The 27,069-nt window shown below is 47.3% G+C and overlaps 2 protein-coding genes across 8 annotated transcripts in view; one reads left to right on the forward strand and one right to left on the reverse strand.

The window, feature by feature from the left end:
* GTF3C5 (general transcription factor IIIC subunit 5) overlaps positions 1 to 27,069 on the reverse strand; it is an 870,547-nt gene that overhangs the window by 450,312 nt on the left and 393,166 nt on the right. The gene's annotated exons all lie outside the window — the stretch shown is intronic.
* Positions 1 to 27,069, forward strand: part of DDX31 (DEAD-box helicase 31) — a 136,556-nt gene that overhangs the window by 51,864 nt on the left and 57,623 nt on the right. For 5 of the 7 annotated variants that reach the window (XM_050759875.1, XM_050759876.1, XM_050759873.1 and 2 more), the window contains 2 exons: positions 1,491 to 1,602; positions 7,701 to 7,869. In XM_050759875.1, coding sequence (XP_050615832.1) covers positions 1,491 to 1,602; positions 7,701 to 7,869 — 281 coding nt within the window. Of the gene's footprint in view, positions 1 to 1,490; positions 1,603 to 7,700; positions 7,870 to 24,660; positions 26,690 to 27,069 lie in introns of those variants that run through there. The other 2 variants (XM_050759879.1, XM_050759880.1) reach the window with 2 other exon arrangements.

A 27,069-nucleotide genomic window follows, 5' to 3' on the forward strand; every position in this document is an offset into this window, starting at 1 on the left:
AGGGCATCCTCGCTAATTTCACATTCATATTAAAAAAAAAGCACACAGGGAAGGTGACAGTTGTGCTGCTGAGGTGGCTTAACGAAAGGAGGGCAGCAAAAGAAAGTTTGCATTTCACATCAGTTAAGAGGGTTTTAAAAAAAAAAATCCTTGTTAATGACAATAGCAAATGTCCACTTTGGTAACACGGCTCCTGAGTGACTCTTCTCCTGACATTTTAGCGGATAGAACCCTTAGGGGGACCTTGTATTGTACTGTGACATCCGCGAGACTGTCATCAACCAAACAGGTAGCAGGAATGATTTGACTCAACTAAAAACATTTTCACGGTGTTAAGTCTCTTAATATAGAGATGAACGTCGATCCAGAGAATGAGGCTTTTTCTTTCCTCCCCTTTGTTCTTCCTCTGTCAGCCTTAAAGGTGAAAGGGAGGCTCGGGGGGTCTTGGTGAGGCCAGATGCAAGCGCTCATACACCGTCCTCTACAAGGTTAAGCAGCACGACCTGGTCTCACTCTGGATTTTCCCCGGGGGCTCACACTGGGGTGGCGGGTGGAAGTAGAGGCACCAGCACCACTCAGGTGATCAGTGTCACTTGGCAGGTTGGCCTCATTGGGTGGAAGAATCTGTGTTCTCTTGATTTCACATTCAGTAGAAAGCACTCATGTTTGTTTTAAGATATTGGAGACAAAAGCCACTAGTTTTTAGAGGAGATATTTAAAAAGGAAATTTTTTTCTCTGGTACTGTTAAAGAATGAAAAGACAATAATCGTCTATTTTGTTATCATTTTCCATCTGTAGGCTCTTTGCATGCACACAGATGCTACCTCTTACACAGGGACAATTTGCTGCAGAGATCCAGGCAGTTTTTGAGTGTCGTGTCCTGGAACAGCCCACTCACTCCTTAATAGATTCCTGGGAACTCAGCACAGTGGCCGTGGGCTGGAGGAATATATCTGAAACACTAGAATTCTGAACTGCTCTAGGCACTGAGAAAGCCTGCTCTGAAATTCAAGCATAGGGGTAACTTTTTAAGGCAGAATTTTAGGCAGGTCACTGTGGAGTGCTCCTGAAGAGAAATTGTCAGTGTTCCACTGGTGTGTGTAAGGGAAAGGTGAGGATCCCTAGGAGATCCAAGACCCATTTGAAAAGAGTTCATGTTCAGTGATGTTTTAAATGTCTGAATTGGACTTGGAAAATTCCAAAGTGTCTCCAATGGTCTTTGATTTTGAACATGCATGGTAAGAGGTCAGGAAGAAAAGTAAGTAAATAAGTAAACAGACCTGATCTTCTCATAAAGCCATCCTCATCTTTACTTGACTTTAACATCTCTATAGCTCCCTTTTTTTCCCTAGTAATATTGAAAGGATTACACTTGTTGGCCCCTAGGTGGTTACTGTGTGGTTTTACTGTTATTAAATCTATTATAAACTGCTTCATTATTCCTGACTTTGACTCTATCTCTCCTTTAATCCTTCCGTCGCCCTCTCAGAAATCCCATGCTGTTGGCCCCCAGGAAATCCGAGAGCGAGCCACAGTCTTGCAGACGGTATTTGAAGATTACGTGCACTCCAGTGAGAGGAGGGTCTCCTGGGCAAAGAAAGGTCGGTCTATTTCCTAGGTGCTTGTGCAGTGGATAGCCCAGCAGAGTGCTCTCCCCCACCTTCACCCCCATACCCCCAAACCGGTTGAGAGGCCAACATGGGGTCCCTGCTCACCAGCCAAAGCCTTCAATCTCCATAATTCTGCAGGGTTTGGAAGCAGGCACGGAAGGCTTTAAAGTGATATTAAATGTTAATTTCGTCCTTCCCCATGTTTTGCACAAACGAGGCTTTATCTTGGCTTACATGGGGACTAGAGTTTTGACCCAACAACTTGGATCTTTTAAGGATCCGTTTTCCTCTTTGAAAACCAGATAGAAGAGATGTGACACGTTAGTAGAAACAGTTGTAGAGATGGAAATTAGAGATGAAGGCCAGAGCTGAAAATATTAGACCTAAGCAGTTCCTATTTGAAGGCACAAAGAAAAATGAGAAAGAACAGTACTGAGGAAGAGCCGTAGACCATGAACCCAATTCCTAGGAAATTTATAAAAGAGTTAGGTACTGATTTAATGTTCAGACCCTTTGTAGGATAAATTGACTCCTGGGATCACCATGCATTAGATGTGGACATCGCAGTTCACGTTGAGTAATAAGCAGTGCATGGCTGAAGGGGGTTTATAATCACTGGTACTTTTTATTGTGGTATGTCTTGGCCAGAGACTGACCATGTCTAATGAGACTTACTCCATGCTGGAGGATGCGCAGGGTTTTTTTGTTAGTTGCCTGCTATTTTGAGAAGAGTACCAGGCTGGCTTACAAATACCGGAACACTGTAGCATCCTCTCTTTTTATAAATAGAAATGCTTTAAAAACTCTTCATTTGACAAATATTTATCAAATTGGGCACTATTCCAAGTGCTTGGAATACATGAGAGATCAAAATAAAAATCCTTGTTTTGTGAAGCCAACGTGTTAGTGGGGTCAGGGGCAGCAGACAGAGAGCATAATAAACATAAGAAATAGTCTGTTTCAAGGTGACAAGAGCTATGGAATCAGTAGGAGATGGGGGAGGTGAAGGGGTGACATAGCAGAGTGCATTTTTAATGGGGTCAGAGTGAGCCTCATTGTGTAGGTGACACTTGAGCAAAAACCTGAAGTGGGATGAGCCCCGTGGCTCTCTAAAGGAAAGACCTTCTGGGCAGTGGGAGCCGGTGCAGAAGAGCTCGAGGAAGGCAGTGTGGATGGAAAGGGGGTGCTGACCAAGGCAGAATCACGTAGGACTTTGGGTCTTCGTCAGAATGAAGGGGGAGCAGAAGTGTGGTGGGATCTGACTTAGGTTTGAAAGATACCGTCTGGCTGCTGTGTGAGAATAGACTAGTGGGGGTCAAAGGTAAAAGCTGGGAGACTGGCTGAGGAGCAATTGTGATCACCAGGAAACATAGATGATAAAAATGGGTTAGTCAGCAAATATTTTCAAGGACCTCTTACATACCTTTAGCACATTATAATTGCAATTCTTGGTTGTCATCATTAAAAATCAGAACCACACAAGGTAAAAGATGAAGTCCCAGTAATTGCCACTGTAGATACACTATATATCCTTCTAGACTTTTCTCTAATAATATCCTGTCTTAGCATTTCCCTAAAGTGAATTCAACAATTCCCAAGGGTTTTCCTACCTTGCTACCTCTAGAGGAGTGTTGCTCTGTCTCTCAAGAGGAATAGGGTCTTTGTCACAGTGTAACTTTACAGAGTTTGGACCTTTGATGAAAGTTAGGCAAATTCAACTGGCTGTGCAGTACATAACAAGGTGTTGTGCCACTGAATTCCAGGGCTGGTATCGAAGTTGCAATGGGAAGAAAGAAATCAAACCCACACTGTCACCTTCGATTTTGGTGTCAGTGATGCCTCAGATATTTTGGCAAGACTACAACTATTTCAAGGTGTCTGGGTCTTCGGAGTAGAAGTTACAGTAATTCTTAAAGGATGTGGTTTTGGGTTTTCTCTCACCATCATTACCATTGAACTTGTTAATACCATGAAACAAGCAGAGTCACTTGTCTTTTGTTTAAGGAATATTGGAACAGGGTCACTTCCCAATGTTTATATACCATGAAGGAAATAAACGTATCATGTCTCTTATTTGCTAATCGATTTCCACACCAGATTGATGATGGCCTGGGACACCGCCGCCTCTTACAGAGCTCAGTCACCCCATTTCAGACATAAGTCTTGCCACCATTCCTTCTCTCCTGTTTCTTAGGACTAAGTTTTGGAGGCTTGAGAGAGTACACACGTATTTGCCACCCTAAATGTATTGAATTTACAACATAGGAACAGCCACTCCACCCCATAGGTGGAGACAGTCTTTTGCATTTCAATCTGCATATGCAAATTCCACACTATTGACTTGCTTCCCTTTTATGCCATTTCAGAACTCACCTCATGAATAATTAACAAAGCAGCTGGCTTTTGCCTTGATGGCAGAAAACTAGTTAGAAACTGGGCCAAGTATGTATTTGTTTTCCTTTTGCGTTTTCGGACCCAGTCATTGTTAATAACCAGCATTTAACTGTCAGCTTCCAGAAGCAGTTACCCCTTTTTTCCTCTGTTTTCTTGCATCTTTTAGCTAGGGATTCAAGTTGAAAAAAAGAGTGGTAACCTAAGTTTGCATTCCAGACTCCTGAACAAAAATTTTGGAAGCTAGAGTCCTCTGCCTGCAAATGACCATTGCTCCTGTGGCTTAATGCTCTCCATCTTCGGGTCTCCCTGCAGACCAGAAACTCCATGTAGGATTTACGCCTGTTTGGAAGGGATACTTCTCAAAGTCTAGAAAACCCATACGAGTGATGACAAGTCATTCTTCTCCCCTCAGTGGGGTCAGAGCTACGCTGGGCACTTTACCAAATGCTTTGTCTTTAAGAGAACAGCAGGCAATCTTCTTGCCTACATCCTTTCCATAGTTGTCACTGTAGGGGTTGGGTGGGAAGATCCATGTGCCTTTATTCTGCACTGAAGGGTGCTCTTGTGGGAGTGGGGGCTGGGGTTGGAAGGAGCAGAGGTGATCTTCACCTTCCAGGCTGGAGCTTTGTTTATTTCTGACTCCTTCATCTTACGAGTCATCATAAGATACCACTAGTTTCTGATCCAAATGTCCAGGAATGAGAAAGGACGATGTGTCCATGCGAGATACTAGAAAACAGATTTGCCCTAATTCAGGCACCTTAAGTGGTTGGCAAGAAATAGCAATCAGTGACTGCAAAGTGCTGAACTCTGGTGGCCTGTAGCTTCATCCATCACCCCAAATAAATGTCTACTTTCATTACTTCTCCACTTTCCGCTTGTGTGGGTCCCACAGCCCCTGTTCCTTCTGCACATTCTAGACACTGCCAACATGAGCCACTTCCTGCTCCTTGAAAGGTCCTGCAGACAGCTGCTGCAGCATCTGAAATTCCTGCTTCTCTGAATTATCCAAACATGGGAGTCCATGCAAGTATGTGAGGACAACCAACTGTCGCTGTCCCGGTGAGACAGGAGCCTTGAGGACAAGGAGGGTTAGTAAAGATATGCAGCGTGAAATGCTGCCTGACCAGTTGTCTGGGGAGAAAACACTTGCTGCCACATCTTGGCAAACTCATTATCCCTGTAAAGCTGTTAGCTGGGCACCTACGTCTCCTGGGACAGATGCTCTCAGCGCTCGGCTCATAGGATTGGTGGAGAGAAGGAGAGGAAGACAGGTGACCAGGGTGGAAGCCCAGGGGCTCATCTGCTTACACAGAAGAGAGGCAGGAAATGAGGAGACCTAGAGTGGGATTTGGCTGACTGAGGTTTTAAAAGCGCAGGCTCTTGGTTTGGTTTCGGCTTGACTTGGTTTCAGTCTCGTCTTTTTTTAGACCCGAGTAAGTGTTGAGGGTTGGGGAAAGACAGGTTGAGGAGAAGAGGGTTGAATCTCCTGGGTCACGTAGCAGTAGAGCCTTTCCCTCTGAGGGCTTGGCTGTGGGGCTCTGTGTCTAGTGGTATCAGAACCCTCCAGATAGTACAGACCATTTGAAGCGTTAAAGATTTTCCTTGAAAATGTCCCTGGTTATTAAAAAGGGGAGTAAGCACAGATTTAAGAGTGGGGTACAGAGGAGTTGCCTTGGTTATTATTGCTCATCGATTGGGAAAAGGAGTTCACTTTACTCAGTAAATAGAGCTTTGATGGATTCCCCAGGATCCTTCCAGGAGCTGATCTGCTAAAATGACACTTTTTATTACTGTTCATAAACGCCAATCTCCAGGTGCTGCTGGGATATTATGTTTAAGCTGTGGGCAAACTTGCCAGTCCAGTGGCTCAACAAGGAGAGTGAGGAAGTGAAGGCTGGTGTTCAGTGCTTGCCTCCATCAGACACCGTCGGCTGGGCTCTGGCTCAGCTGGCGGAAGACCAGGTTTGGAGGTGAAGAGAGCAGTGACAGGAATGGCGGGGAGTGCTTTGCAGAACGTTCCCCTCCTTCCTTGTTGGAGTGAGAAGTGGGTGGACACTCGGTTTTCATTGTTACTTCCAGAGATATTCAAGGGGGAACCCAATCTAATCTTTTCTCAAGGGGATGCCTAGTTAAGTAGACCAAAGCTCCACCCTCCTGGGAATGAGTCTGGCCCTTTTCTGGGGGAGGTGGGACCTACAACAAGGACCCCCTTTTCTGAGTGTAATTTAATTTTCTTTGAGATGGAGTTTGGCTCTTGCCCTCCCAGGCTGGAGTGCAGTGGCACGATCTCCACTCACTCCAACCTCCGCCTCCCAGGTTCAAGTGATTCCTCTGCCCCAGCCTCCCGAGTAGCTGGAATTACAGGCGCCTGCCACCAGGCCCGGCTAATTTTTGCATTTTTAGTAGACAGGATTTCACCATGTTGGCCTGTCTAGTCTCAAACTCCTGACCTCAGGTGACCCACCCACCTCAGCCTCCCAAAGTGCTGAGATTACAGGCGTGAGCCACCGCACCTGGCCGCTTTTCTTAATTTTAAAATGGGACTGAAACTTTCCTGACAGAATGTTTGATAAACATCCCTAAATTGTTGTCAGTCCTCGAGGGACTATTTTAGAGACTTAATAATTTTCTTTCTCCTTTAAAATTTTTTTTCATTCCCTTTTTTACACATTCTTTGAGTAAGAAGCACTGTATTGGTTAATCCTGGATACTTCTAGAACAAACTTGGTTTTAAAATCCCATGAGGAAGGCTGGGTGAGATGGCTCACACTTGTAATCCCAAGCACTTTGAGAGGCTGAGGCGGGAGGACCACTTGAGATTAGGAGTTCAAGACCAACCTGGGCAACATAGTGAAACCCTGTCTCTACAAAAATAAAAATTTAAAAATTAGCCTGTAGTCCCAGCTACTCAGGAGGCTGAGGCACGAGGATTACTTGAACCTAGGAGTTTGAGGCTACAGTGAGCTATGATCACGTCACTGTGCTGCAGTCTGGACAACACAGTGAGACCCCGCCTCTTAAACAAATTTTAAATTTAAAAAGTCCCATAAGTACACAGAAAAGCTGGTATCAGGGATTGCCTGTGGATAAGGGAGCTGGAGGTGGGGCTTGTGGTGAAGGGGGCATTGGTGGTAATGTCATTCATTCATAGTAAACTTGACAGTCATAATGAAGCCTTTTGAACTTTGTGAATTTTGTAACACACTAGCATGCATTAACTATTCAAAAGTAAGTAAAATTTAATTAGGAAAAATGTGTTAATGTAAATGTCTAATGATTTTCTCATTTTCATAAGAAAGCGATGTCCTGTGTTGATCATTTCTTAGTTTCTTCACCCATTCTCTCTTTTCACTCGTTTACACAACAGACATCTACCAACTGCCGGCCGGTACCAGGTGCTGTGCTGGGCCTCACCCTGTTGGATTGTTAGAAGCTCTGTGGTCAAATCTGAAATTTTACTGGGCATATTCAAGTAATAATTGTGGTCCCCTGTAGTTTTTTTCTTTTTGTTGTTTAGGAATTGAAGAAATATACAGAAGTCTAGATTTTAGTTGTTTGTATATGTTGTAATTGTCATGTTTCGTTGCCTGGCAAGATAAAGTACGGAAGATAACCATTAGGCCAGGCACTTTGGAGCTTGGAGACCCCGGTCCTGACAGCCTCCCTCCCCACTCCCTTTTCTTTTCTTTCAGCTCTGCAGTCCTTCATCCAAGCCTACGCCACCTACCCCAGGGAGCTGAAGCACATCTTCCATGTCCGATCCCTCCACCTTGGGCATGTGGCGAAGAGCTTTGGGCTGAGAGATGCCCCCAGGAATCTTAGTGCCTTGACTAGAAAGAAAAGGAAAGCACACCTAAAAAGGTAAGATGAGCTGAATTCGTCCCGTGACGGGGCTAGAGAGCTCCGTTCACATGAGCACCAGTGAGGTGAAGTGCTAGCTGCCATGCTCACCACAGCTCTCTTCTCACTCATACCTGCCTTTCTCCCAATAAACAAGCACTTGGAATGAGAAGAAAGCCCCTCATCTTGCCGAAATTCAGGGGTGCCTCCTTTTGGGCCCAAATGTGGTGGGGTTCATAGGACTCGCTGTAGTCGGAGCTTCAGCTGTGCTGCGGTCCGAGATGTATATGACACATTCTGGTGTGTTCTGTGTGACGAGCCCTAGGAGCATACTTTGTTCCAGTGAGATGGAAGGGCCGAGTGCCCGAGCCTCAGATTCCAGGAGCTGCCGAAGCTCAAATCTCTAACAGGCTGGCGTTGGGGTCAGCGCTGGGCTCCTTACTGCTGAGTTGCACCTCCAGTGGTGAGCACTCATCAAGGCAAGCGCGGTGAGCCCTTCCCCTTTCCTCCCACAAAGAGCGTGTTCAGGACTGTCCAGAGGTCCTGGGGAGAGGAGGGGGAGAGGAAGGGGTATTGCCCTGTTCGAGGCTGGGCTCTGAGTCTGTCTTCACAGTGCTGAGATGATTTCCCTCAGCACGCTACATTTGTAAAAGGCTTTCTTCCTCTTCTCAAAGACGTGTGTTCTTTTAGTACCAGCCTCAGCCCCTCACAGGAACGAGAGTGCTTGAGGCCCTGTGAGCTACTCATGTCAGAACTTTGGGGTGGATGGTCTCATTGTTTACGTGGGAAGGGTCCATCGAACAAATGTTTGGGGCACAGAGACTTTTTTCTCACCTGCCCTGATTTCCAGGTTCAATCCCAGAATGTTCTGGATGGTTAGTTCGCATTGTTTATCCTCCCTTTTCCACGTTAATTTACAAACGCCACAGGCTCCCCCACTGACTCGGGGAATCTGCAGGAAGGACCACTGTGCACTGCCTGTTCCCACACGATGTCTGGCTTGCCTGTTCACCAGGAAGTGTCGAGTATTCCATCAACTTTGTCAGGGCTCTGTTTCTCTAGCCTGTCACGGCAAAGACAGAGGGACCACCCAGTGGAGGAAAGTGACCATTGGTCTTGCAATCAGGGAACTTGGATTGAAGTCAGCTCTGTTGTGATGTGAGTTTGGGGCCATGCCTTTTAACGTCTCAGAGCCTCGATCTCAACTACACTATATGGAGAAGAAAATCCATATTTTTAGTTACTTCACAAGATTGTCTTGAGAATCAAAATCAGGTGATTCCTGTAATCCCAGCACTTTGGGAGGCCCAGGCAGGCAGATAGCTTGCGGTCAGGAGTTAGAGACTAGCCCGGGCAACATAGAGAGACCTTGTCTCTACAGAAGAAGAAAAAAAAGATGAGGTGACTTGTGAATATGCCCTTTGAACCATACAGGGCCCTACAGATGAAGATCCTTACAAGCTAAAAAGCATATTCGGGGACATCCAACTTGACCTCTCTGGGGGACTTCGCACCTCCAAGTATCATTGGAATGGATAGAATGTTGCCTAATTCTGTTCCCAGTTTTGGAATTTTTAAGATGCTTGATTCTTTTCTGATACTAATACTCTCACATAAGACAATGCTCCAGTAATTCTTTGAGGAAAAACAAACAGTTTCCATGTGCTGCTGTACTGCAGTGCCTAGATGAGTGTGGACGTGTCCTTCTCTGGTTCCTTCTAGGCCGTTTTGAGGTTCAGGGGTGCAGAGCAGGGCTGCAGCCCAGAGATGTTTCTGCTCGTCCTCTGCTAGAGCCAGGCTGTCCTCCCAGAGGGCCAAGATGCCTCCGCTCTACTCCCAGGCGCTCTCGACTGGGCCAGGAGTCTAGGCTGCAGGGCCCGGGAACTGGGTTCCTATCTTAGGATCTGCTGTCCCCGGTACCCATGCATGTTAACTTTGAGTGTGGGGTGAAACCATGAGGCTTCACAGCTAGTGACTAAGAGTAGCCTCATCAGAAGCCTGACCATTTTGTCACTGTCTTGGCAATGGTGATACTTTGAGGGCGGAGGAAGAGACCTGCCAAATGATTACTGTTAAGAAACACACATCTGGCCAGGCGCAGTGGATCACGAGGTCAGGAGTCCAAGACCAGCCTGGCCAAGATGGTGAAACCCCATCTCTACCAAAACTACAAAAATCAGCCGGGCGTGGTGACAGGCACCTGTAATTCCAGCTACTCGGGAGGCTGAGGCAGGAGAATCGCTTGAACCTGGACGGCAGAGGTTGCAGTGAGCCGCACCACTGCACTCCAGCCTGGGCGACAGAGTAAGACACTGTCTCAAAAAAAAAAAAAAAAAGGGAAACACACATCTTTGTTTATTCCTCTTCCCCGAAAATAAATGCAATCCCAAGATTTCATAGTTAGCAGATGATGTGCCTTTATGACTGGAGATTTCATTAGCAAGTGTTAATCCAGATAGCAGCTCCTCAGACCAGCCCAGCTCCTGGAAAGCAGAGAGGAGGCCTGTGGGCGGGGGAGTTGGAGGCAGCATTGTCCTTACCTTGAGAAGCCACTAGGGAGAGAGCAGCCCGCCGCCTCCTGCCCCAGCTGACCCTCGCTAGCAGATGGGCACCAAGACCACGATACCCCTGTGAGCAGGGGATTTAACAGGGCTTTATTTAGGGAAGAATGGGCTGATTAGCCGATAAAGAGCATGTAAGATGGCATGGGGCAGCCTTTGATGTCTGGCTGGCGCGGCAGGGAGCCGGGCGGTGAGTGACAGCAGTGTGTCACAGGATTACTCCGCCCGTGACAATGCCTCTCTCTGTTCTTGCCATGTCCCCACTCTGTTACAGCTACTTTTTCCGTTGTTATGCCCTTCTTTTGAAGGCATTTCTCTTCACACTCCTTAGATCCTCCCCCCACCCCTGCCTTTCGAAGGCAGACGGGCACTCGAGGATACAGTAGATACCTTTTTTTTTTTATTTGGGGAAATCTTGTCACTCCTGGAGGAGGAATGACTTTGCAGCTAATCTGCACATGGACCGTATAATTGTGGTCAGGGTAAGCGGCAGAGAAAACTTGACAGATTTTCCACACCTCAGTCAGGGTTTGAGCAAATGCCAGTTGCTGCTTTTTGAGGACTGGAAAGAAAAGTCCATTAAACCCCACAAAGTGTGAGAGTTATGCTGTGGTCACAATTATTGTTCTGAGCTGAAACGTCTCCTCTGAAATCCATCTGTCAAGAAAGAGAATGGGTTCCTTGTGTTTTGTATGGGTGAATAAAATAATGGCACTAAATTCTCTAAACTATTCTGCATTCCATTTTACGGTGTTTACTGCCTAGAATAATTATATATTATGTGCAAACCTGTGATATCTGCAAACCAAATCCATCAGACTAACAGAAGCCTGTCTCACCTGTCATATGCCAAGCGGGAGCTCAGGCGGCTGTTAGAATGGGGATCGGGAGCAGGTTAGAGAGGAGGCTGTTCGGCTGGTCCGTGCGATGGGAGAGGGACCCTTCGTCTCTTATTGCCTTTAGTCCTTCACTCGACCATTTTTCAGAAAAGGAAAATAAATAGTTCATGGCCCCAAATGAGATCTTAATAACTAGGTTCCTGTCGACTTCTCCAGCGCTCGGTTCTGAAAGGGAACAGTAAATACCTTCCCCTACACACAGAAATACAGTCATAGTCACAAAAACTCTTCTGACACCTACACGCAAACCTGTCAGAACAGCCCCCACCCCAAACACTGACATAGATGTGTACACAGATAGTTGGTGCTATCGGTAAAATATTGAGTGGCCCCCTTAGCAACATCCGTCACAAAAACAGCATTTTTCCTTCCGTGAAATGCAGTTCTTATTTTGAAGCTATAGTAGATTCAGCAGTTCCTGAGTAGCAAAGGTAACATATCCTTCCAAAATCTCCATCTTTCCAGGAGATGCTGAGACTCAGCTCTCTCTGCTGGGAGAGGCAGAATTGTGTTGTTTGCCAGGTGTCTGTCTGTCTGTCTGTCTAGGTCGTCACACGAGCAGAACATGTCAGGAACAGTGAGCAGGCAGGCACACTCAATAGGGCCACGATTCTCTCTCATTTCGCCGCCACTCTGCGGAAAATGGCTCAATGCTATAGAAACGATGTGCCTTAAGTTCTTAGTGTTAGGCTGGGCACCGTGGCTCACACCTGTAATCCTAGTGCTTTGGGAGGCCAAGCCCAGGAGGTCAAGGCTGCAGTGAACTGTGGTCACTGTACCACTGTTCTCCAGCATGGGTGACAGTGAGACACCATCTCTAAAAAATAAAAACAAATTTTAAAAATGTTTAAAGGTCTTGGTGATACTGTGACAGTATGAAAGAGTGAGTCTGCTGTTTTTAAACCACCCTGTTTTATGTGAATTATATGCTGTGCTCACATACTAGTTTTTGCCCAGACGATTCGGTTTACAGTACCTAAGACTGGTTTTACCCCTTACTTCTGCCACCTGCCTTTCTAATGTTGTTCTTAGAGCTTAGAAACATCTGGGACATCTTCATTATCAGTAGTGCAATAACTTTGTCCCCCTGTTCCCAGCTTCCTCTTTAAAATTACTAGACAAACAGCAGTTTGAATGGTTGGAAAGTAGTTTTATTTGCATAAATTTTCTCAAGTCAGCCTAGCCCAAATGTTACCTGGTAGCTCCTAATTTTATCAAATAGGGTATAGAGTCTAAACTGGGGCCCTCTTACCCCTTAGTACCTGGTAGATCTGGGCGTGCTAAGTCAGTGCTCAGCAGTCCCTGATCATTAGGAAGAGGGAAAGTGGGACCAGAACCAGCACACCCTGTGGCTTGTGTGCCAGGCCCTGCAGAGGATTTCCTTAATCTCCCACACTTCAGAAGTTCTAGAAGTCATTTATTTTCTAAAATAAACATCCTCGTGGAAATCATACACACCAGTCACCCCTTCTTCGTAGAATAGGACAGGTTCACAGATTTTTCCTGTCTGAATTATCACAAATGCTTCCAATTTGAAATTTTGCAAAGCTCTGGTTTGGGGCATTTTTCATCTTAGAAGGCCTGTGCTGTGTTGTTCTCTGATTCTCACCCTTGCTCATTCAGCGGTTGTCTAATACCTGGGAAGAGCTAACTGTGTGGAATAGAGCTCTGGCTTGAGGAGTCCGTACCCCCGTTAGCCCTCTCCCTTGCCCCTCTCTGGTTTCTTACATGCCGACTCTGGGAGAATCACAGTGATGACATCTGGGTTTGAATCACACAGACACCGGGATTGAATCCTGGCTGGGCCACTTGCAGTCTGTGTGCCTCTGGACAAGTCACTCAGCGTCTCTGTGCCTGGGTTCTCTGGCCTCAAAGGGGAGGTACCCAAGTCGCCCTTTCATCGTGGGGGTCAAGCCAGAGGATGCCTGGAAACAGCGTGGTGTGCAGCACGGGAATAAGCGGGAGCACCCGGTGGATCATCACAGCGACCATATTATCGCGTTGCTGCTTCCCCCAGCCCCCACCATTGTCGCAAATACGCGTGGAACCGAGAATAAGAAAAGTGCCTTGTAGCACCCTGGAACTTTTCTTATCAGGAACAACCTTGAAAACATGGAACTGGGTCCCTCAAAGACGAGCATTAAGAAGCTGCAGCTGCATCTCCCTGTAAAGCAATATTCTCATCATTAGAGCAGCTTGCCTGCCAATTTTTATGTGGCATTTACAACCTCCCTAATATCACTTAATTAGCTGAAGGCAAACCTGGAATCTTGCCCACTGTGAAAACTTTCTCGATTTCATTGAGCCAGTTAGCATTCTGTAAAAAGACAGATTGGCCAAACATGAGATGAGAGGCTGGACGAAACCACGCTTGGAGACATGAGGATTTCTCCGTGTAAATCCACTGCACCTGAGTCAGTGCTCATCTACTCCGCCTCAGCCGCGTCCAACACTGTTGATCCCTCCGGCCTCCTTAAACCGGTCTCTTCCCTCCACTTCCCAAACACTGTCTTTATAAATAGCAGCCCTCAGCGCCCCCCCGGCACTCCATCTGAACCTCTGAAAGTCTCCCACCGAGTCTGCCTGTGGCCACGGTGCCACAGCCAGCCAGCACCTCCACAGCCCTCACCCCATCTTGCCCTGGCTTAGCACCTTTCAGTGGCATCCCGTTAGGCTGTGATTAGAGCAAGCCACAACAAACCCCCCTCCTCACAAAGGCCCCAGCCTTTGCTGACTGTTCAGCCTCATCCAACACCCCTGTTTCTTATCCTCTCCTCAGAGCCTTTGCCTGAACATATCCTGGGCCTGGACCTCTCCCCTCCCTGCTGTGCCCTCCCCAGCCAAGTAGACACCCTCACGCCTGTGTGCCCTGACCCTGGTCTGTCGTGGTGGCAGCTTTACATCTGCTGATGGTGTTATTTGTATGTGTGGTCAGCGTCTGCCCCTCCTCGAAAGTGTAGCTTAGAGAACAGACCCCGCCTGGTTTTTGCTCATCATACAGGTTGGGTATTTCTCATCCAGAATGCTTGGGGACCAGAAGTATGTCAGGTTTCAGTGTTTTCAGATTTTGTAGTGTTTGCGTTGTACAGATTTTTTGAGCACCCAGACCCTGAAATCTGCAGTGCTGCAGTGAGCATTTCCTTTCAGTGTCACGCATCATGCATCATGCCGGTGCTCAGAAAGCCTTGGAATTTGGAGCATATCGGTTTTCAGATTTGAGATGTTCAACCCGAGTGCCCAGCACCTATCACAGAACCTGGCACATAGTAGGTGCTCAGTAAATTTTTTGTAATAGATGAGTAGAAACCAAAATGTCCTATAATTCTGAGAGGAAGTGCAAAAAGGAAAAGAAAAGAAGAAGAAATTGTTCTCACATGAAAAGGAGGTAAATCCCTCTTTATTGTGTAGTGAATTTGCCTGGTGGGAAAGTCGTCTTTCAGAACTCCATGGGCCGCTTGTCGGTCATTCTGTTCTAAGAGAGCAGGCCTGGGGTTGGGATCTCCTTCCTCAACATAAAGGCATCCTCAGGAAGGACAGCATTCCCCCTGCTGATGCCCCTTGTGGCCAAGCCGCTGGTTCTGTTCCCCAGTGAAGGAGGCCTGGGATCAGCCCACAGCGCAGAGATGAATGGGCTCAGGAGTAGGGCCTCCACCCCGCCTAGACAAGGCCAGAGCAGGCATCCAGGCAGAGAGAGGTCACTAGGCCTTGCTGGAAGACCAGAGCAAAACAGTTAGGACCACCAGAAGTAGCCATGAGGACAGATGTGGCAGTATATGGGGAAACAGAATGTGCTCTGGAAATCTGCTGGGGAATCGTATGAAAATGCTCTGCCCAGGCTCCAACCCAGGAGACCGTGGTTCAGTAAAATCTAAAATTATGAAGAGTGAGATAGAAGTGACGGTGAACTTGACCCAGGGACAGTCCCTGGGAACTTGAAAGAAATGTGGTCCTCAGGGCAGATGATGAAATGTCCTCTTTCACATGGCAGGGCAGCGAGATGCTGGCTGAATATATCCATAGTTTAAAGATGAGTTAGGATTAATCAGTGGTTTTTTATGTAGACCATGGGCAAGCTGCACAGATGATAGCCAAGAACATGCTCTCGTGGCCTCTGTCAAGGGAGGCAGGCTGGCACCTCTGGGGTCCATGCTGGATCATCATGTCTTTAGGACATTTGTCTTAAGAATAAACTCTCGTTCAGCGTGGAGCAAGGGATCGGAGCACTACTGTGGAAGGCAACTGCGTTTCTTCTGAGTGGGGAACACCGGCCTGTAGTCACTCAGGGACCGTTTGTCAAATGAATCCATCTGTTGGTTATAGAGTTCACGCACGTCGTGTTCACAGGCAACTCCAAATGGGTTGCACGGTGTGGGCACACGCTCCAGCAGGGGGTCTGCTCTTCCCCTCTCGGCACACCCCATGCAAAGCCAGTTTCCACTGCTTTACCTTCTTTCTATGGTCAGGTACTGTGGGCCTCACTTTTCGGGCTCTGGTTTAATTACAGCTGTGCACACGCAGCTTTCTACATTTGGCCTTTTGCTTCCACCATGATTTTTTTCTATCTGACACCATGCAATTACCAGCTTTCTGCCTCCTCGTGGAACAAACCCACCCTCCTCACCACCCTGCTAATGAGGCGATTAGAGGATTTCACGGTGACCCTGAGCTTCCTCCACACCTGGGTCACCTGCAGACAGCGGGAACCACAGGGCATGCTTTCAGTCATGCAGTCAGGGCTGACAACAAAGAACAGGAACCCAGCCAGCCTCTCCCGGGACGATGCTGGAGACGGGCACATCCGCTGCTGGAGCTGCCCAAGCACTGGGATTAGAAGATGTGGCTGGCCTAGCACGAACTGCTAGATGCCAGATGTGGCTGCGTGCAACAGGAGAGTACCAGCTCTTCATTAGCTCGTCCTCGCTCAGAGCTCTTCTAGTTCATATCATGTGAGAGATCAAGAAAGAACATGACAGTCCCCCAGGTCTCCCCTTGCTGCACACAGGGTAGTTTCAGTCACCCCAAACCCCTCCTGTATTACAGCCGACTACCTACTCTCCTCTTCTAATCTAACGCTGCTTTCATTAAGCTGCTCCCTGCAATAGGAAGGTGTGTATCCGGAGCCCCTCCACCCTCTTCTTAATGATGTCAGAACCTTTCCATCGTGTTATAACCTATACGAAATGACTTCAAGTCTTTTTCAAATATCTCCATGTTGGTCCCAGTGTTACAGCTACAGTCCAAAATGTAGAGTAATTCGTTAACTACTTAATAGTCAAAATGAGGGATACAGTTGAGAACCAGCATCCCAGAGCGACAGCATGTGACACTTTGTGCATGTCAGTTTTAAGTGCTGGCGGCGGTGGTGGCAGCATCTCTTTTGAGGGCTTATGTGTGTTCTCTGCCGAGCTGAGTCCTCCATACACATTTTCTCACTGAGGCCTCACCCAGACCCTGTGACCAAGGCAGGATCCTCAGTGGCCAGTGTAGAACTCGGAGCCTGGTCATATGATTCTGAGTCTGAGAGACCCTGAAGCCCAAACTCTCAGCCAAGGGCTGTGTCCACTTTCTCACCTGCCCCGTCTGGAAGCTGCTGGTTTATAGAATCCGTATTGGGCGAAATAGCAAGTATATGAACACAAGGAGATAACTACTCATGTAACCAAAGAAATGGCCTTAAAGTAGGAGATGTTTTGGTTGTGTGTATGGAAGAATTTGGTTTGAAACTGTCAGAGTATCTTCGTAATGGGCAGTGTGATGAATGCTTTAGTACCTTAGCTTATTAATCCTTTTGTAAGTGAATAAACTGGGACTTAGAGAGTTGAGTACCTTGGCCAGACTTCCATGAGTGGGTCGTAGATGTTTTCTACTCTTTGGGAAAATCATTGGAACAACTTTGAGAAGAGACGATCATAAGCAAGATTTGGATCTGACTTTTTTTTCCAGTTTCCTTTAGGTCTGGAAGCAGAATGGAACAGTGCTAGGAGCGTGGGTTTTGAAGCCCACATTCCTGAGTTTGATCCCAACCATAGCACTCAGCAACAGCTTAGCTGTAAAATGGAGGTGCTGTCGGGTTGTCGTGTAGGGTGTAGGGTGTGGGGAACGGTAAGGAATATGCAGCCTTAGCTCAGGGCTGATCTCAGAGTGGGTGTTTGATAAACAGCGGTTCCTCTGCCCTGTCTCACTTCCTCTCTTTGATCTGTAAATAAAAAGATGGAAACTACGTAGTCTTCCCTGAGTCTGCCCAGCCTGGCCCAGTCTGGTCCTGTGGGTCCCATCGCACCTCTCATGGTTAGTGTGGCCTCTGCTTCAGCACCCCTGGCGTCCCAGTGCCTTGTAGCCCCCAGGGCTGTCCATTCATGGACCTGGCTTGCCATTAGAGCTTCTGAGAATGAACCAGAATTCACGACTTTCATTTTCCACCCTTTGGTCTTATTTCCACTGTTTGGCCTCTGTGAGATTCAAATGCTGTGTGTACATGATGTGCTAACATAGAAGGTGGTGGTAACGATCAGACCAGGCCTTAGTTCACATGGCAGTGTGCCACAAATCTGAGGATGACTCTTGTCTCCTCCCCTTTTCTCCTTCTCATGCTGTTAATAATAACAGTAGTCAGTATTTACTGAGTACTTCCATAACAGGCCGTGTGATGAATACTTGAGAATGTTAGCTCATTAATCATCTCATAAGTGAATAACCTGGGACTTAGAGAAATAAGTACCTTGGCCGAACTTCCAGAATCAGTTCTACAGCCTGTATGAGGCTGTGCCGGGACTCCCGCTCAGAGGGTCTTACTTCTGGTGTGCCTGTCTCAGGCCGTACCAAGACCCAGCTGCTCCTTGGTCCACGCTGTCATCTGGATGACTCGGCTCCACCTATCCTATCTGTCCAGGTTCTTTTCCAAGTCTGGTTCATGAAATTATCCAGACTTACAGTGGAAATTACCCAGCAAGAAGTATGGGGCAATCACGTCTGTTAGTGCAGGGGATGATAATGGCAGGGATGGCGGCTCCACTAATGGGGTCCTCAGCGGCCAGGCACTGGCCCCCATGATGGATGGCCACTGTGGTCCTCACTGCAATCATGATGTTATCCCTGTTTTACAGAGGAGGAAACTGCCCATGATGGCACCACTGTCCACTGGGCAGAGCTGGGATTCGAACCCAGACCTCTGGTTCCAGGTTGAAACTTGCCAACTAAATCCCTGCCCATTTGCATATGTGACAATGTATGCCACCCTTCTAATGGCAAGACCTGACATCTGTCCCAGTTCAAGCTCACCTTGCCAGCGTAGGCCCATCCCTTCGGTCTCCTGGACTGTTATTTTGTCAGCCAGTGTATTCGCTGTTCCTGCAGATGTGGTAGATATGCCTCATGATATCATCCAGTTCGCCCACCGTGTCAAACAGGACAGGCCCAGGGGGCTGCGCTGTGAGGTGTGGGGCTGGGACTCTGCCCCAAGCTGGTCTCTCTCAGTCAGTATTTTCAGTGTGTAATCATATAACAGTTCCAACCACAACTCATTGCTGCCGTGTTCACCCTGTATCCTCCATCTTAACAGTAATTCATGAGACTTCACAGAGAATTCAGATGTATTGAGCTTTCTAACGCACTGTAGGCCGTTTACCTTCATACTGGCCGTGTGCCTGTGCATAGGTCCTTTCTGATGTACAGGGAAACGAAGCTTGGAGAAAGCTGCTGTGACTCCACAAGGTCATCAGCTAGGTGAGTGGCAGAACTGGGATTCCAACCAAGGTCATCAAATTCTGGTCCTCTGCCTGTCCCCAGCGCTGCCACCTGCCATCTGAAGTTCCTGCTTATGTTCTGACAGAACTTCCTAAGAGTTTTGGTCACCTGGGCTAAATAATCTCAAAGTTTCCATCCATTTCTGGGGCTCTGGTTAGGCCCTTCATTTTCAGACATCAGCTGTACCTAAATATGGTCTCTCCTCTTTCCCATTGTGTGCGTGGCCTCCAGGCAGCAAGTGCACCAGGCCATCTGCGGTTTTTCTCAGTCACCTGTGGTCTGCGCTGCCTGCCACTGTGCCTGTCCTTGGCCCAGGGCTCAGAGTTCTGAGCTTCACTAGATCTTGATCATTGGCACGAAGCTGAAGTCCACTTTCCACCAGCCTCTGTGTCCACAGAACCCCTCCCAAGAATGCCGCTGTGGTTCCCGTGATTCTCACTGCCACAGCAGGACTCAACCGGAGCCGAGCGTCTGCTGGGGCTCCGGTAGTTTTACAAAAGCTTGACTTGGTTGGATCCTAAGAAATCACAAAGAAGGCACCCCTGAAACAGCTGGTCTGCCAGAACAGAACCCGGAGGTTCCAAGAGTCTTGATACAGTTCCTTTTCCTCACTGACCATAAAAGGTAGGGTAGCGTCCTCCCTGGGCCGGCCCACGCCAAGGTGAAGTTATCATGGCATCTCACACCAGCTTATTCTTTACCTCAGCTCCTCTGTGTACAAGCATACGGAGGGCCCGCTTGTCACATTCCCCTGGAGTTGCCTGTTACCCTCACTGTGACCTGAGAGCCACCAAAACCCTACCCAGACATGGCCACCTTTTCATCATCCATGGAGTCAGGCACAAATGTAGGGACTCAGTCAGCCCCGGGCCACCCGAAATCATCGCTGTGTCCTGCGTTCACTGAGAGCCCAGGCTTTTCTTCCCACCTGGGGGACTTGTGTCCTCAGCAGAGACCTAGCCGTGGCCCTGGAACATCAGATCAGAGGAGTGTGCTTCATCAGTCCTCAGTCTGTCTGAAGAACCCCCCTCTGTCTGTCTGTCTGTGTTTTAGTTGTACTACAGCCTCGCAGAATCAAACCAGCTCAAAGGCAAAAGGCAGGAGGTTTCTGATTAGTAGAAATTAAAATACTCTGGCCTTTCACTATTGGACAAAATTCTACCATTTGCTTTTGTTTCCCCTTAGAGTGAATATACTGTTATTTTCTAGTTATAAAAATAATGCATGCTCATTGTAAAACTACAGGACCTAGGGAAAAGCTCAACAATTACCCATAAGCCCACATTCAAGTTCACCCTGATACATTTCCTTTATCCTTCAGACTTTGCACATATACATACAGACATACAGATTTATGTATATTAAAAACATTTTACGCCAGGAATTTGCCCCTTGTTTTGAAAACTGTAGCATGGTGGCAGACTGCTATGGTTCAACTCTGTGAGGTCAGATTTCCTGAGTTCACATTCTTGCATTACTGGTTTGTGGCCCTGGACAAATGACCTAATCTCTCTGTGCCTCAGTTTCCTTACCAGGAAGTGGGGATACTAGTAGTACCTGTTTCAGGTGGTGGTTGGAAAAGTGAGTGAGTTAAATGCCTACATCATGTAGTCATTTGAATGACTTTGATTTGACCTGTTTTATATTTAAATCCATTAACAGCCCATATAATTGGTATTCGATTAAATGTTTTCATCTATTTGTAGAGCCCATTCAGGACGCCATTGTGGTCATCACTGCTCTTCAAACAGAGCCTGCAGGAAGTACTCTAAAGGAGCCTTTCAAAACCTTGGGGAAAAGGTTCAGTGACCGTTGTGGATAACTGGATAACTCTTAGGAAGAAACAGTTCATTTCTCTATTAATCAAAATAAAACTTAGATGAAATTAAAGCAGTAGCAAGCTAGATGAAAAAATACTTTAATATTTTTGAAATCCTGGGATGAAGACTTTTCAAAACATGACCCTAAAGCCATAAAACTTGAAAGAAACTATTGATACTTAACGGTACATAAATAACATTTAAACTTCTGTCCTATAACAGAATGCCATTAACAAAAGCCTGAATTTGAATGGCTTTTTACCTAGGAAGCTCATTCTGAGAATTTAATGATGAAGTTGGGAGAAGGCCCTGCGATCTCTCTTCTCCAGTGGTCATTGTAACAGGGTGTATTGATTTTCTAATTAGGCTGTGATTTCACCTTATTGGCGGTGCAAGTGGCATCTGCCTGTCATGCTGAGTAATCCAGCCTGGTAACTGGGGAGGGGTTTATTCAGCCTTCACTACAAGGGAGTTCCCTGTGGTTAGATAAACTGATCTGTTGCTTGGTAACTACAGGATTACTATGGTGGATGCTCAGGAAGGCCATTGGAGAGGGGTGCGGGTATTTGGAGGGGAAGGAGGGCGAGAAAGTTGGCAGGTTCCTGGGAGCATTGCAGCTTGGCGGAGGGAGAAATTGAGCGCCCATCACATGTTTGGGTTTAGAGTAGTTCATCTTCCCATCTGTACTTCGCCTTTTCAGCACTGGGCCTTGGAACAAAGGACAAGGAGACAGGGAGCTGGCCAAGGGATAAATGGGTTTTGTTGAGGTGGCTGTTGTGACAGCAGGTGAAACCCCTGCAGGGTTGGCCTGAGCTTCTCCCACTTAAGGAAGAGGTCTGGGCTGGAAAATGCCACCCTCTGCCTGCTTGCTGACCACCGAAACCTCTGAGTGTGTGGACTGCTGGCTTTGTATCCCGGGTTGAAAGGACATTGGCTAACGTGATGAAATAGCCAGGAAAGGTGGTGATGATAACTGAAGGCGCATAGGCCCCATCTCCAAGACGTACATCCTCTTCCACCACATGGGCTCTCCTGTTCCTACTCAGTGGCGCAGTGTACACCCTAGTGGTTGCCTTCCTCCACCCCAGACCCACGGTGTTTGTCTGTGAAGGGACAGGTCTTGAGGAGCTGTGGAAGTGGCCCCGGTGGTGTGTGGGTGTCTGCCTGTTGTGTAGGCTGCATTCATGGGTACAGGCTTTTGCTCTTTTGGGTCATGGCAGCCTGGGAGCATGGGCACACTGCCTGAGTGCTGGTGTCTGGAAGATGCTCCTGCAGCCCGCACCGCCTCTGTAGGCAGTTAGTATATCAGTCACCCCAATAAGATGCTGGTTCTTTATTTTGCCTTAGCGGGAACAGGAGCCATCATTGAAGTGCTGGAGCTTATGCTGGGGAGAATATTTTGACTGAAATTTTGCATATTTTGAAACTTAGGTTGTTACATTTAAAATTATACACATTGTGAACCTGGCTTCAAACAAGAGGGAAGAAAAAGCATTCCTTCCTGTCAGACCCTTTTCACTCTGTCACATAACCTGACTAAAAATAAACTACAGGCACAGGAACTGGCAGCCCTCAGTTTGGAACAAGTTGAGTGCGCCCAACCGCAGGCTGTGCCTCCTGCCACTTCCCAACCACAGGTCAGCCCCCCGCGGCTCGGCCCGGTGCACTCAGTCCGCATGGGTGGGTGACCCATGATGAGGCTCACTGCTCTTTGGGAAGTGGTGGATGCTGTCGGAAGAGCCCTCATCCAGCTGTCAGGGGCTGTAGCACCAGTCCTGGCTCCTGGGTGGCTCTGGGGGAGGTGCGTGGCATCTGCAGACCTGTTTCCTAATGTTTAACTGTGATTGTGATCCACATGCCAACTACCAGCTACCCCCTTATACGTCTTAATTTTTTCTAATCCTCACACCTATGAGCGCCATTCTCAGGAAACTGAGGCACGGAGCCTGAGTTGCTCATTCCGTGTCCTCAGCTGATGAGTGACAGTCAAGTTCCAATCCCGGCTGCTCCCTCCTCTGCCCCATGGCTCTGCCGTCTCCCTTCACCACTCCCTACTCAGTCGCCTGGCTCCTGCCCCACTGTCCTGCTGAAGTAGTCCTTAGGAGACCACAGAGGACCCCTCCTGCCACATCTCGGCCATTTTCCACCCTTGGTCCAGCTGAGTCCTCCTGCCCTGCCTGACCCTGCAAATCGTTCTCTGCCCTGAGTTTGCCTCGCCTTCTCCACTTACCAGCCATGTGGTCCTGGGGCAAGTTACCCTCCTTGGGTCTTTGTGTCCTTGTCTGTAAATGAGGATAATAACCATACCCACCTAGTTGAGCGAGGATTGTAGGAGGTCGTGTACATGAATCATTTCCCACAGACCCCAGGATGTCTTCCCTGTATACTTCTAATCTTCTCACTACATCCCGCCCTAATGTGCTCACCCCATAAACTCCTGGCCCTTACATGTTATCTCCTCACTGTCCCCTTGCTTCAGATCTTCTTTTCCCGCAGAGGTTGGCTTGAATGTGTCTTCCTGTATGTTACAATAGAAAACACCATTGTATGACTGTCACCCTGTCCTCTGGAGTGTGATTATAACCAGGTATTATTGCTTCAGCTCGGTTATAATGGGTTCTACAAGCTTTCACAGGTTAATAACATAGTATTAGTCTTATTTCTAATTCTTGGGTTTTAAGGCATTCTGTTACATTTATTTTGACCACAATTTCAGTTCAGTTTATTCTCTGATTGCAGCAAAGAGAATGCTATAAACGTAGTAGCAGAATGTAATGTATGTCTTTGTGACAACTCCATGACACTGTAGTGTCCTAAGACACTGCCATTTTGGTACTGAAGGAACTGCCAACAAGGCCCCATTGGTAATTGTTTTATTGTTGTTGCTTTGGTTAAGATCTTGTCTTAAGAAACATTATTTTACTCTTCAATTTTCATGATCATTCTTCTGATGTATGATTGAACATCTATAAATTTCCTCCTCTGGTCTTCTGATTAAATGGTAAAATTGCCATCTTTTCAGGACAGTTATCAGGATCTGACATCTGAAATTGATTTTCTACCCTTGGCATTTTCTGAGTGGCTTAGGGCAGGGAGAAGCCTCCCTCTAACACCCGGGTCTGTGTGGGCTGGAGAGAGCTGCTGGTCTAATCCTCAGTGCAGACATTGACCAGGCTGTGCCCTGGGTTTGGGCTTTGTAGGGTCAGAAATATGTTTAATAGTTTTTTCCATTCATATGATTCCATTCATATCAGGCTCTCATCCCAGCCATCACTCTGGGACCCTGGAGGGCTGCATAGACCTTGCTGGACTCTGCTCCCGCAGGGCTGAGTCCTGAAGCCCTCAGGAGCCCATGAGGAGGCCAGTTGCTTTAAGCTGCTTGGGGGTTACCGGGAAGCTGCCGCAAGCTTTCACTGCTTCATGTTGTTGAGTGTAACGGTGGGTTTCTCCCCGTCCTTTGGCAAACCGCTGTATCATACACCTCATTTGCCATCAGAGCATGAGGGTGTATAGTTCTTTTTTTCCCCATGAAAACAACACAGAACAAAGCCTCACTTTTAAAAATGCCATGGTATTTTGCCACCGTTATGAAAATCTGTCAGCGCCGTATCTAATCTTCTGGTGCATAGAATATCAAAACAAGTGCCATTGAAGGAATTGTACTTCTGTTAATACAAAAATGTCAGCTTCACAGTCTCAGAACCAGCTGCTATCAGCCTCTTTCCAAATGGGAAAGAAAAATAGTAATAATAAAGTTTCCTTTCCCTCTCTGCCGTTACTGTTCTTCAGGCCTGACCTTCATAAGAAGACCCAGAGTAAACACAGCCTTACTGAAATCCTACGTTCGGAATACTCAAGTGGCATAGAGCCTGGCGTCGCCAAGGTCAAAAAGCAAAACGCACCCGGAGAGCCTGGTAGCCGGCCCCTGCAGCCCAGTCTGCAGCCGACACCCTGCTTTGGCCATGGGAAAACATTAAAATGGAGAAAAACCCAGAAAGCTTTACAGCAGGACAGCAAGACTTCCCAGAAAGTTTAAAATCTCTCTGGGTCTTCGAGTGGATCCTGGAAGCCCTGGGTGGCAGTAGATTGATGTCCTGTTCTTGTCAGAGGAGCCTTGTGAAAAACAACTGCTGTCTTTCTCTGAATACCACGTCCCCAAGAATCAGAGGGGCCACAGCCCTTTTCCTCCGTGGGAGGCCCTGAAGCCTGATAGAAATCAGTGGTGTGGGGCACCATAGAGACTAGCCAGCTCCCGATGGAAGGGGTCTGTGTCTTGCATTGATCCCATCAGTACCCGGCACTCCCTTCACCCAGGCGCTGACATGCCGGGGTTGAGCTGGCACTCTGGGACGTGGTATAAGAACGTCTTGCGTGTCAGTCTGGAACGGGGTTGATTGCTGCCCTTACCTGTGTTCTGAAGTTTCACAGCTTGACTTCAGCCTACCTATCAGTGCATACATTGGCATGAATTTTGTGAATTAGGGTGTTAAAAACTGGAATTGAATTTGTACAAAGAGAGAAGAAAATACAAAAAGTTTTTGGGCTGGGTCAAAAAATACGAATGTGTTTTCAGGCTCGTGATCCGTCTTATTTTCCTCTGGAAACACGAGGTTGCATTTACATGCATTGTTCCTTTTTTTATGTCCATGGAAAACTCATTCTCTCAGGCTAATTGATTTACTGTTGGCTTTTTATTATTTGCCTTTGAAGTCAAAAGGCCCCAGTATCCCAAGCTTTTTTTCCCTATCAAATCCCGTCTTGTCTTCAAGAAAGGTCTGGGGGTCTTTGTATTGTGACCCAGGCCACAGCTGCGCCCCCCCCACCCCTGCATTGTTTTCTGGGAGGTTTGAAAGAGGCCCCCTAGAGCGTATTGATTTCCCAATAAATGTAAGATTTGGGCACTTGCAGAGGGGTCCAGAAGAGAAAGGGTTGGAGGCCTCCACACCACTGGGCACCACTGTCTCTTGCTTTCTCACTTCCCTTCTCCTCTGCAGTGACGGCGCCACCCTCCGTGGTCTCCCCAGGACCAGTGTTGAGGCACCACTTCAGCAGATACCCCTAGATCCATGAAAGGCCTAGGTGGCCACGAGAGGGTGGTGAGAGTTGGCAAAGTGGGCCTTCCCGCAGGGACCACGGGGGATCAGCATCCTTGCCACCATTCTAGACACAGGTGAATGTCAGTGGGCACCCACACCGGCAGGGACTCCAGCGTGAGGGCGAGGAGGAGCCTAGTGAGACTGGATCCTCTGCAGATGGAAAAATAGGACCTTCTCAGAGTTGGCTGTCACATACAAATTAACAGGGACTGTTGGTGAAGTTTCTAACAATAATAATTTTAAAACAACAACCCTGTAGCACATGTCAGCCTGACTTTGGGCAAATCTGCCACCTTACTTTTATTTCGATGTGTAATGGTTCACATGATTTGGATGAGAAAAGAAGGGTTCAAACTTTATAGACAAAACCCAGCTGTGTGAAAAACAGGATTAATGCCAGTGATTGGGGATGATCAAAGAGAAACCTTACTTTTTCTCCCCCTAATACTCATTCCACTAAAGGGCGAACTGGCAGAGTTCTGCATGCCTGGGGGGAAAGAGGAGTGCTAGAATCGTGCATTGTGTGAGTGACGGTCATTCCAAGATCAAAACTTACACACCTCATCTGCTAACTCTTACGGTGAGGGTTTCTTGCCATAGATGCTATGTGGGTCTAAGTCGAATCAATATATTACCCCAGTTAATAAAGAAACATGGATTTAGCAGATTTAAGGTTAATATTGTTTAAATTTAAATAACCTTAAAATAAATCTCTTTCTCTTTTATTACGGCTCTTGACAGATTATACATTTCAGGCATCAATTAGGCAAAGCTTGAGCCTAATTCCATTGTACATACTCTAACTTTTGTGTGTATGTTTAACCATGCCTCTTTTTAAAATTTCCCAAACTTACCCACGTCTCTATATCGTAAGCCTGGTTCCCATAGTTAGAGTCACACAGAATTTGGACATTTAATAGAATGTTGCAGCCTAAAAGCGTTCCCCCCAAGTGGGCTTGTAGAATGTTTTTTTGGAATCCAGGACATCGTCATGTTTGCCACAGCCTTAGCAGTTGACGGGCCTCATTCTCACGCACTGAAGGTCAGAAAGCCCTTGCTGAGAGATGAAGTCAGTGCTGATGTGCAGACAGCCCCTTCCACT

This window comes from Macaca thibetana, chromosome 15 (assembly GCF_024542745.1).
Source record: "Macaca thibetana thibetana isolate TM-01 chromosome 15, ASM2454274v1, whole genome shotgun sequence".
NCBI classification, from domain to species: domain Eukaryota; kingdom Metazoa; phylum Chordata; class Mammalia; order Primates; family Cercopithecidae; genus Macaca; species Macaca thibetana.